The sequence below is a fragment of the Oncorhynchus gorbuscha genome, linkage group LG04, assembly GCF_021184085.1.
Source record: "Oncorhynchus gorbuscha isolate QuinsamMale2020 ecotype Even-year linkage group LG04, OgorEven_v1.0, whole genome shotgun sequence".
Classification (NCBI taxonomy): Eukaryota; Metazoa; Chordata; class Actinopteri; order Salmoniformes; family Salmonidae; genus Oncorhynchus; species Oncorhynchus gorbuscha.
In genome coordinates this window covers 27,340,244-27,352,472 of record NC_060176.1, presented here as the reverse complement: position 1 = coordinate 27,352,472, position 12,229 = coordinate 27,340,244, and the positions used below count along the sequence as shown (strand labels likewise).

General features: G+C 44.7%; 1 protein-coding gene across 24 annotated transcripts in view; it reads right to left on the bottom strand.

Moving 5' to 3' along the window:
- Positions 1-12,229, bottom strand: part of LOC124033927 (CUGBP Elav-like family member 1) — a 56,014-nt gene that overhangs the window by 28,991 nt on the left and 14,794 nt on the right. For 18 of the 24 annotated variants that reach the window (XM_046346378.1, XM_046346383.1, XM_046346379.1 and 15 more), the window contains exon 1: positions 7,197-7,338. The exons of 2 other annotated variants lie outside the window; for them this stretch is intronic. In XM_046346378.1, coding sequence (XP_046202334.1) covers positions 7,197-7,300 — 104 coding nt within the window. In that variant the 5' untranslated portion in view covers positions 7,301-7,338. Of the gene's footprint in view, positions 1-7,196; positions 7,339-12,229 lie in introns of those variants that run through there. 4 more of the 24 variants (XM_046346396.1, XM_046346393.1, XM_046346394.1 and 1 more) reach the window with 1 other exon arrangement.

Genomic DNA, 12,229 nt, shown 5'->3' with positions numbered 1-12,229 from the left:
TTCTACCAAATCTCTATCAACATGTTAAATGTGCAACCAGAGGGAAAAGAATTCTAGATCACCTGTACTCCACACACAGAGACGTGTACAAAGCTCTCCCTCGCCCTCCATTTGGTAAATCCGACCACAACTCTATCCTCCTGATTCCTGCTTACAAGCAAAAATTAAAGTAAGAAGCACCAGTGACTCGGTCTAAAAACAAATTGTCAGATGAAGCAGATGCTAAACTACAGGACTGTTTTGCTAGCACAGACTGGAACATGTTCCGGGATTCTTCTGATGACATTGAGGAATACACTACATCAGTCACTGGCTTTATCAATAAGTGCATTGAGGACGTCGTCCCCACAGTGACTGTACGTACATACCCCAACCAGAAGCCATGGATTACAGGCAACACTCGTACTGAGCTAAAGGGTAGAGCTGCCGCTTTCAAGATGCGGGACTAACCCAGAAGCTTACAAGAAATCCCGCAATGCCCTGCGACGAACCATCAAACAGGCAAAGCGTCAATACAGGGCTAAGATTGAATCATACTACACCGGTTCCGACACACGTTGGATGTGGCAGGGCTTGGAAACTATTACAGACTACAAAGGGAAGCAGAGCCGCGAGCTGCCCAGTGACACGAGCCTACCAGACGAGCTAAATCACATCTATGCTCGCCTCGAGGCAAGCAACACTGAGGCATGCATGAGAGCATAAGCTGTTCTGGACGACTGTGTGATCACGCTCTACGTAGCCGGCGTGAGTGAGACGTTTAAACAGGTCAACATACACAAGGCTGCGGGGCCAGACGGATTACCAGGACGTGTGCTCCAGGCATGTGCTGACCAACTGGCAGGTGTCTTCACTGACATTTTCAACATGCCCCTGATTGAGTCTGTAATACCAACATGCTTCAAGCAGACCACCATAGTCCCTGTGCCCAAGAACACAAAGGCAACCTGCCTAAATGACTACAGACCCATAGCACTCACGTCTGTAGCCATGAAGTGCTTTGAAAGGCTGGTAAATGGCTCATATCAACACAATTATCCCAGAAACCCAAGACCCACTCCAATTTGCATAACGCCCAAACAGATCCACAGATGATGCAATCTCTATTGCACTCCAAACTGCCCTTTCCCACCCGGACAAAAGGAACACGTGTGAGAATGCTATTCATTGACTACAGCATAGTACCCTCAAAGCTCATCACTAAGGAACCTGGGACTAAACACCTCCCTCTGCAACTGGATCCTGGACTTCCTGACGGGTCACCCCCAGGTGGTGAGGGTAGGTAGCAACACATCTGCCACACTGATCCAGGTGGTGAGGGTAGGTAGCAACACATCTGCCACACTGATCCTCAACACTGGAGCGCCCCAGGGGTGCGTGCTGAGTCCCCTCCTGTACTCCCTGTTCACCCATGACTGCATGGCCAGGCACGAGTCCAACACTATCATTAAGTTTGCAGACAACACAACAGTGGTAGGCCTGATCACCGACAACGATGAGACAGCTTATAGGGAGGAGGTCAGAGACCTGGCCGGGTGGTGCCAGAATAACAACCTATCCCTCAACGTAACCAAGAATAAGGAGATGATTGAGGACTACAGGAAAAGGAGCACATCCCCATTCTCATCAACGGGGCTGTCGTGGAGCAGGTTGAGAGCTTCACATTCCTTGGTGTCCACATCAACAACAAACGAGAATGGTCCAAACACACCAAGACAGTCGTGAAGAGGGCTCGACAAAGCCTATTCCCCCTCAGGTTTTTATTTATTTATTTTATTTCACCTTTATTTAACCAGGTAGGCTAATTGAGAACAAGTTCTCATTTGCAACTGCGACCTGGCCAAGATAAAGCATAGCAGTGTGAACAGACAACAGAGTTACACATGGAGTAAACAATTAGCAAGTCAATAACACAGTAGAAAAAATGGGCAGTCTATTATACAATGTGTGCAAAAGGCATGAGGAGGTAGGCGAATAATACAATTTTGCAGATTAACACTGGAGTGATAAATGATCAGATGGTCATGTACAGGTAGAGATATTGGTGTGCAAAAGAGCAGAAAAGTAAATAAATAAAAACAGTATAAAAACAGTATGGGAATGAGGTAGGTGAAAATGGGTGGGCTATTTACCTATAGACTATGTACAGCTGCAGCGATCGGTTAGCTGCTCAGATAGCTGATGTTTGAAGTTGGTGAGGGAGATGAAAGTCTCCAACTTCAGCGATTTTTGCAATTCGTTCCAGTCACAGGCAGCAGAGTACTGGAACGAAAGGCGGCCAAATGAGGTGTTGGCTTTAGGGATGATCAGTGAGATACACCTGCTGGAGCGCGTGCTACGGATGGGTGTTGCCATTGTGACCAGTGAACTGAGATAAGACGGAGCTTTACCTAGCATGGACTTGTAGATGACCTGGAGCCAGTGGGTCTAACAGGTAACTAAAAAGATTTGGCATGGGTCCTGAGATGCTCAAAAGGTTCTACAGCTGCAACATCGAGAGCATCCTGACCGGTTGCATCACTGCATGGTACGGCAATTGCTCTGCCTCTGACCGCAAGGCACTTCAGAGGGTAGTGTGTACGGCCCAATACATCACTGGGGCAAAGCTGCCTGCCATCGAGGACCTCTACACCAGACGGTGTCAGAGGAAGGCCCTAAAAATTGTCAAAGACCCCAGCCACCCCAGTCATAGACTGTTCTCTCTACTACCGCATGGCAAGCGGAACCGGAGTGCCAAGTCTAAGACAAAAAGGCTTCTCAACAATTTTTCCCCCCAAGCCATAAGACCTCTGGACAGGTAACCAATGGTTACCCGGACTATTTACATTGTGTGCCTCCCCCCAAACCCTCTTTTACACCGCTGCTACTCTGTGTTTATTTTATATGCACAGTCACTCTAACCATACATCAATGTACATACTACCTCAATTGACCCGATCAAGCAGTGCTCCCGCACATTGGCTAACTTGGCTATCTGCATTGTGTCCCACCTCCCACCAACCCCTCCTTTTACGCTACTGCTACTCTCTGTTCATCATATATGCACAGACACTTTAACCGTACATACTACATCAATAAGCCTGACTAACCTGTGTCTGTATATAGCCTTGCTCTTATTTTCAAATGTATTTTTACTGTTTTATTTCTTTACTCATCTACACACACACACACACACCTTTTTTTCACACTATTGGTTAGATCCTGTAAGCAAGCATTTAACTGTAACCTGTTGTATTCGGCACACGTGACAAATAAACTTTGATTGGATTATACAGATTTGCATCTGTCGGTCACAGATACTTTTAAGGTAAGGGCGTGGATCAGAAAACCAGTCAGTATGTGGTGTGACCACCATTTTCCTCATGCAGCGCGCGAGAGATCTCCTTCGCATATAGTTACTGTTGATTGTGGCCTGTGGAATATTGTCCCACTCCTCTTCAATGGCTGTGCAAAGTTGCTGAATATTGGCGGGAACTGGAACACGCTGTCATACACGTAGATCCAGAGCGTCCCAAACATGCTCAATGGGTGAAATGTCTGGTGAGTTTATAAGCCATTGAAGAACTGGGATATTTTCAGCTTCCAGGAATTGTTTACAGATCCTTGCGATATGGGACCGTGCATTATCATGCTGAAACATGAGGTGATGGCGGCGGACGAATGCCACAACAATGGGCCTCAGGGTCTCGTCACAGTATCTCTGCTTCATTCAAATTGCCATTAATAAAATGCAATGGTGTTAGTTTTCTGTAGCTTATGCCTGCCCATATCATAACCCTGTCTCATGGTCTGACAAATACAGCTCCATCTATCACCTTTCACCGCAGATGCGGAAGTTCGAGATCGGTGGATTGAAACAGATCCAATGCAAAAACAAAAACCTAGTTTAAAACGGACAGACTTTTATGGGGATGTTTTTATATGCTAATTCAATTTCCACTGTGCCTCGGACATCGACTCTAGTGGGTTAAAATCGGCCCAGTGCTGTCAGCGATATCACGTACGAACAAATTAATGTACGAAAGCACTAATGGACGGAGACAGATCCACAGTTCCCTTCCCGATTTCATCATGGGGGACAACAAGTAGACTACACAGACAGACATGATATGGGGAATAGGAGACATTGGCCTAACTTATGAATGCATACTGATTAATGGCATATAGTGGTGTACATTTACATTACATTTAAGTCATTTAGCAGACGCTCTTATCCAGAGCGACTTACAAATTGGTGCATTCACCTTATGACATCCAGTGGGACAGTCACTTAACAATAGTGCATCTAAAACTTAGGGGGGGTGGGGTGAGAGGGATTACTTAACCTATCCTAGGTATTCCTTAAAGAGGTGGGGTTTCAGGTGTCTCCGGAAGGTGGTGATTGACTCCGCTGTCCTGGCGTCGTGAGGGAGTTTGTTCCACCATTGGGGGGCCAGGGCAGCGAACAGTTTTGACTGGGCTGAACTAGGCTATTGTCACCATGTGTCTAAGTGCTGTCACGACAGTGTTTCCGCAGCAGTCATTTTACTGTGGCGCTGTGCCACGCCAAAATCATTGCCGCCAGACCAAAACAATAACTCTGCCGAGCGCACTTTGAAGATGCTAGAACTGTCCACATTTACTTTTCCTCTGCAAACAAAACAAATAATGAATAGGAAAATCAGATGGCCCCATATGATATTTTATCCATTTACCTAGTTGGCTTGTTGTGTGTTCTATGCGAGAGAAATATTCCTTGAGGCGCATTCAAGTTACGAGTGCCATAGGGAGGGACAAGCAGTCAACGCACAACAATACTTGCAATTGTGAAAAACACCCGTTTTAATGGCCTTTGTTGAAAAGGGGGGATCCCAGCTTTGCATTCCAACTTTATTTCTCAACTCCTAAATATACCAAACTGCACAATTTTCAACTGAGTTTTTAGCAGCAGTGCAATTCTCTCCAAATGCATAGGGGAGAGCGGGGCTAAATGTAACGAGTCAATTGTAGGGTAAAACGCCACCCTCGCTCCCTCCCTCCTGGAGGACATGAGCCCTAGGATCATGCATCAGGACTACCTGGCCATCCCCAGCCAACCTGGTCATGCTGCTGCTCCAGTTTCAACTGCTCTGCCTGCGGATATGGAACCCGGACATGCTACCTTGTCCCGGACCTGCTGTTTTTGACTTTCTCTACCGCACCTGCTGTCTCGACCTCTGAATGCTGAACTGACATTTACTCCTGGAGGTACTGACCTGTTGCACTCTCTACAACCACTGATTATTATTTGACCATGCTGGTCAACTATGAATGTTTGAACATCTTAAACAATCTGGCCTTAAATGGCCATGTACTGTTATAATCTCCACCTGGCACAGCCAAAAGAGGACTGGCCAACCCTCAGAGCCTTGTTCTTCTAGGTTTCTTCCTAGATTCCTGCCTTTCTAATGAGTTTTTCCTAGCCACCGTGCTTCTACATCTGCATTGCTTGCTGTTTGAGATTTTTAGGCTGGGTTTCTGTATAGCACTTTGTGACATCTGCGGATGTAAAAAGGGCTTTATAAATAAATGTGATTGGGCCATTGACATTGTAAGTAGACCGATTACTTTTTTCTTGTTGAGCAAACGTTGTGGCAACCAGGGAAAGTGTTGGCAGGAAAAAAAATTGTGACATGAAGTGGTTTCTGTGATAAGTACATGCGTATTACCCCGGTTGGCAGTTACCCCAATTTAGCCAGGTTGGCCTACTATACAGTATATTCACTGTGTTTATGAAAAACATTTTTAGACATAAAATTCATCAATAGGATGCTAACTAGTTAAATATCACATTTGGGACCAGGCTAATGATTAGCCCAATAGGATGAATGCAAGATTCGAGCCCTGAATGCTGATTGGCAGACAGCCATGGTATATTAGACCGTATATTTTTACTGCTCTAATTACGTTGGTAGCCAGTTTTATAACAGCAATAAGGCACATCAGGGGTTTGTGGTATACGGCCAATATACCACGGCTAAGGGCTGTGTCCAGCCACTCCGCTTGTGCCTAAGAACAGCCCTTAGCCGTGGAATATTGGTCATATACCACACCCCCTCTGCCTTATTGGTTAAATACGCAACCCCATGCTTCAGCCTATTTATTTATAGTTTATTTATGCTGCATCAGTTGGCCTATAGGTGATAATGCTTATTGCTAACGGCATACCTCTTAATATGGACAAAGCATAGGCTATATGCATGGTACAATATGTACAAATACATTTGAAGAAATAATTTCACCAATATGTTATTGGGCTCATTTCCGTAAGTGGAAATTGTATTTTAGATGGTGTCAGCATAATTTAATTAATATTTTACTCCAAAATAAATTACCTTTTAAAAAGTCACCTGAGCTTCTCAAGTCCTTCTACATAAAAATATCTGAGGGGCACACCGGACCCCCCAAAACAAGAGGGGGAGGAACCCGCACTTCAACAGTTTATGGTGGAAATCAGCTTGGAAATCAGCATGTTTTGCGTTATTTATATTATCAATTGATGTTTGCTTCAGCTGTAAGCAAGCAAGACAAGTTAGCTTACAAAGCTGATAGCCCCTGGTATCTTCTCGCATTGTAAAGTGTTCTAGCCTTCATGGACATTGTTTGGCAAACAGTATTAACAGTTTCAACATTTCTACATACAGTGTCGCATTATTCAAGTGTGTCAATTTCTGTGCGGCATGAGTTGGGAGCAAACATGATGCAGCACAGACTCCTAGTGCAGGCTAGCAATGAGTAAGTGGAGCAGGCACAGTGCGTGCCTCGCACTATAAGGGGGACATTGGCTGTGCAGATAGAGCTGATCCAAGACACACATTTAACACAAGTACCAAAATAAAAATTCCAGGACCAAACTGTTTGTCATGTTCTAGTATTGGAAAGGTACAGAAGTTTCAGTATACACTGCAACACTAGTGTCTACATTATAGAATAGCAGATGCGGTAGTCATTTTCTAAAATGTCTGCTGGAAACATCCTGAGGCCTTTCAACTTTAGAATTTTGATACACTACCATTCTTCACATGCAATTCTTAACCACTACTTGTAGGCCCAACTAGTATCTACTACTATAGTGTCCTTGTGAATTAGCCCTTGTGTGGCATGTCGAATCAAAGCTTACCAATGTAGGCAGAGGGTCCATTGAAGGGGAAAAAGCAAGGGAGAGAAAGTGTTCTTACCCTCCCATGGTGGGTACCTCCAGGGCAGTGTGGGGAAGCTCACATTGTGGCTGCCCATGCTGCTCCGTGGACAGGTACAAGACTTCAGCGTCGATGCTATCCATCCAGTGCCTTTCACAATCACTACAGAAATACACCAAACAGCACAGGACAAACATGATACTCATGAGTCACAAGAAAAACAAACAGTAGATGGAAAGGACTTACAGTGACTGAGACAAAGACAGTTTGACAGAGGAAAAAGTGTAACATGCATGTGGAAGATATGAGAGAAATCGAAATGTACATGACAAAATTGGACACACAAGAATGATTTTAAAAAACAAATTAATTACAGGCACTGCATGTAGACTAGACTGTGCATAGATGTTATTTCTGGATGCAAACGAGGGCAGGCAACCTAGAAAAGGTTACATAGAATGCACAGCTACTGAAGTAGAGTGATTTGTCTCATTGCTTTAAAGACGATATGAAATGAGTGGACCTAAAAATACTGCCATCTCCTTGGCCTACATTTAAAAAACGAATTGCTAGTCTCAGTTACTTTGTGCTTCTCTGAATTATTTGCACAACAAACTCAAGGAATGAGAGAAGCTAGGTCAAGGCATTTGGTTCGATTACAACTACCCTGGGGTGTAAAGGTGAAAAACTGCTTTCTGACACGAAGTACACCGACATATATACTTATATAATTAGCTAGCTGTGTTGTTGAAAGGCCCCAAGATTCAGGACTGTTCATAAGGCAGATGTCCATAGCTACTCCATCATGCCAAAAAGTGTTTAAAGTAGGGATGCACGGTATATAATTGGTAAGCATATCGGAATCGGCCATCTTTGGGCACCGGCCAGTTTAACGCCGATGTGCAAAACCGATGTCAAATCTGACGTGCATACCTATATAAACGTAGGTAGATGCCATAATGACGGCACAAAAAAATACAGCGCTACGCGTGCAACAAAGCATTCCTAAACTAGCCCACAATGTCTGCTGTGTGGATCGAGCAGTCAACAAGTCGAGCAGTCATTTGAAAGAGTAAGAACATTTCTGCGAGACAACTCAAAGGTGAAATTCCTTAACACCAAGATAATGGAATTCATTGCCCTTGACAATCAACCGTTCTCTGTCGTGGATGATGTTTGCTTTCGCTGACCGGTCGAGCACCGGTACACACTACCAAGTAGGCGCTATTGTTTAGAAGTTGCCCTATCGGAGTTACACAGTATTGTTGAATACTTGCTATGGGCGTCACTGCTATTAACGTCACAATTGACAAAAAATATGTAATCTATGCACTTAAATAGTTAATGGTGGTTTCCCGGTGGTTCATTTTTATGGCAGCCAGGTAGGCTAAACTCCTGTTGTAAAGAGAAGCAATATGCTTCATATTAGGAATGTTGAGAAATAAATAGTAGGCCTAGCCTATAGAAGCTGATGGGAGGGGAGCATGTGATGCCGCGGAGCTGAGCAGACGTTGACAAACCGAGCTCTTCAAAGTTATTCTATTATTACCTAAATAACAACGTTGAAACAATATTCTAACATCGGCTGATAAATTGTCAAGTACCTACCTTCCCAAAGAGCCATGGACCTCCAACCGAGAGGCAAGAAGGACGACCAAAACGTTGTTGATTCCCAAGATAACAATAACACTACAGCTAGCAAGATTAGCATTAGCCATCATAATTCAGACGACAGTTCCAGGCTGTTGCTCTCAGCAGCCTCTTGCGAGCCTGCCGACATGCTGGCTAATCTCCTCCAGGAAATTCAGGATGGTAACAAAGGTCTTTCTATGAAAATTGATAAGAAATCGTCTGAACTCCATTCTTCCATTGACTACCTGAAATCCTCCATGAATGATCTCCTTTTGAGAACGACTGAGGCAGAGTTGCGCATTAGCACAGTTGAAGATACCATCGCTCGATATGACCAGGTCTTGATACAACTGCAAAAGGACAATGCCTACCTCAAAAACAAGGTAGATCAGATGGAGAAGCAGAGAAGACGTAGTAATATCCGTGTGGTGGGATTGAAAGAGGACAGCGAGGGCCGTGACCCGGTCTGTTTCTTCACTCAATGGATCCCGGAGGGCCGAGGCATAATCAACTTCACCAAGCCGCTGGAAATCGAATGCACCCACAGAACATCAGCGCCGAAACCCCGGCCACATGAGCCCCCACAGGCCGTCCTGATCAGGTTCCTCCGTTTCCAAGACAGAGAGAAGATACTGCAACTCGCAAGAGCCAAAGGGGACATCACCATCGATAGCAAGAGGGTCATCCTTTTCCCGGATATGAGCGTGGATCTCGCCAGACGTCGCAAGCCGTTCAGACCTGCTGCCAAAGCACTGAAGGAGAAGAACATCACCGGCTGCCTCATCCACCCTGCGCAGATGAAAGTTCAGTACAAAGGCCGAAGCCATCTCTTCAACACACCGGGAGATGTGCACACTTATCTCAAGGAACTGAGCAACGTCGGAGCCAGGACGGTCTCACTGGGGGATAAGATGCAGTTTGTTTTCTCTTATCCGGACTGAACTGCTGATATCTTCCGGTCACTATAATTGATTTGTACATTTTCGACTAACCGTATCTTTCCGAGGTGAGTTCTATTACATTTACAGGAGAGTATATTTTGGTTTAGTCCATATCCACTGGGAGAAGCAAATAAGTGGGCTTAGGCCCACTGCTTTCCCCCTCATTTATGTTAATCTTTCGAAAAGAGACTCAAGCAGCCCTTACCGTGGGCAGTAAATATTCAGCCATAAATATCTATTCACAACGTTTGTTTTCAATTTAGAGAGCTCGCAGGTTTTAGGTTACGCCAAGGTTTAGCAAGTAAGAGCAAGATGGAAAGCGAGCAGCAACGTATCTCTACAAGTGTATTCATGTTTGATTGTTGGGATTGTTGTTTTTGTCTGACTATCAGGGTGGGTGAGATTTTTCTTCTTCCCTTTTTTCTATGTTTATTGTTTCCTTCCTAAAGAGACACATAGGTCACTTCTGTGTTCAAACAAAAGTTGAAACATTTCCTAACTATCTACATATGATAGATTTCCATTCAGTAACATATTTGAAACCCAACCTATACTTAATCCACTAAAATATGTCACATTCAACGTAAAAGGTCTTAACAGCCCGATTAAAAGGAAAATAATCTATACATACCTTAAGAAATTAAAGGCTGACATTGTGTTTTTACAAGAAACACATCTTAGCCAGTGAACACAAGAAATTGAAGAGGGAATGAGTAGGACAAGTTTTTGCGTTCTCTTAACTCCAAAGCAAGAGGAACAGCAGTTTTGATAAATAGACACATCCCCTTCTGCATCAACAACACCATCTCTGATCCCTCTGGCAGGTTTGTTTTGGTGCAGGGGCATATGTTTTCAGAGTCTTGGACCCTATTGAAGAAATTGGGCCCCATTCAAGAAATGTAGAACCAGGAACAGATATAGCCCTTGGTTCTCCCCAGACCTGACTGCCCTTAACCAACACAAAAACATCCTATGGCGTTCTGCATTAGCATCGAACAGCCCCCGTGATATGCAGCTGTTCAGGGAAGCTAGAAACCATTATACACAGGCAGTTAGAAAAGCTAAGGCTAGCTTTTTCAAGCAGAAATTTGCTTCCTGCAACGCAAACTCAGAAAAGTTCTGGGACACTGTAAAGTCCATGGAGAATAAGAACACCTCCTCCCAGCTGCCCACTGCACTGAAGATAGGAAACACTGTCACCACTGATAAATCCACCATAATTGAGAATTTCAATAAGCATTTTTCTACGGCTGGCCATGCTTTCCACCTGGCTACTCCTACCCCGGTCAACAGCACTGCACCCCCCACAGCAACTCGCCCAAGCCTTCCCCATTTCTCCTTCTCCCAAATCCGTTCAGCTGATGTTCTGAAAGAGCTACAAATCAGCCGGGCTAGACAATCTGGACCCTTTCTTTCTAAAATGATCTGCCGAAATTGTTGCCACCCCTATTACTAGCCTGTTCAACCTCTCTTTCGTGTCATCTGAGATTCCCAAAGATTGGAAAGCAGCTGCGGTCATCCCCCTCTTCAAAGGGGGGGGACACTCTTGACCCAAACTGCTACAGACCTATATCTATCCTACCATGCCTTTCTAAGGTCTTCGAAAGCCAAGTCAACAAACAGATTACCGACCATTTTGAATCTCACCATACCTTCTCTGCTATGCAATCTGGTTTCAGAGCTGGTCATGGGTGCACCTCAGCCACACTCAAGGTCCTAAATGATATCTTAACCGCCATCGATAAGAAACATTACTGTGCAGCCGTATTCATTGATCTGGCCAAGGCTTTCGACTCTGTCAATCACCACATCCTCATCGGCAGACTCGACAGCCTTGGTTTCTCATATGATTGCCTCGCCTGGTTCAGCAACTACTTCTCTGATAGAGTTCAGTGTGTCAAATCGGAGGGTCTGCTGTCCGGACCTCTGTCAGTCTCTATGGGGGTGCCACAGGGTTCAATTCTTGGACCGACTCTCTTCTCTGTATACATCAATGAAGTCACTCTTGCTGCTGGTGAGTCTCTGATCCACCTCTACGCAGACGACATCATTCTGTATACTTCTGGCCCTTCTTTGGTCACTGTGTTAACAACCCTCCAGGCAAGCTTCAATGCCATACAACTCTCCTTCCGTGGCCTCCAATTGCTCTTAAATACAAGTCAAACTAAATGCATGCTCTTCAACCGATCGCTACCTGCACCTGCCCAACATCACTACTCTGGACGGCTCGGACTTAGAATACGTGGACAACTACAAATACTTAGGTGTCTGGTTAGCCACTAAACTCTCCTTCCAGACCCATATCAAACATCTCCAATCCAAAGTCAAATCTAGAATTGGCTTCCTATTTCGCAACAAAGCATCCTTCACTCATGCTGCCAAACATACCCTTGTAAAACTGACCATCCTACCAATCCTCGACATTGGCGATGTCATTTACAAAATAGCCTCCAATACCCTACTCAACAAATTGGATGCAGTCTATCACAGTGCAATCTG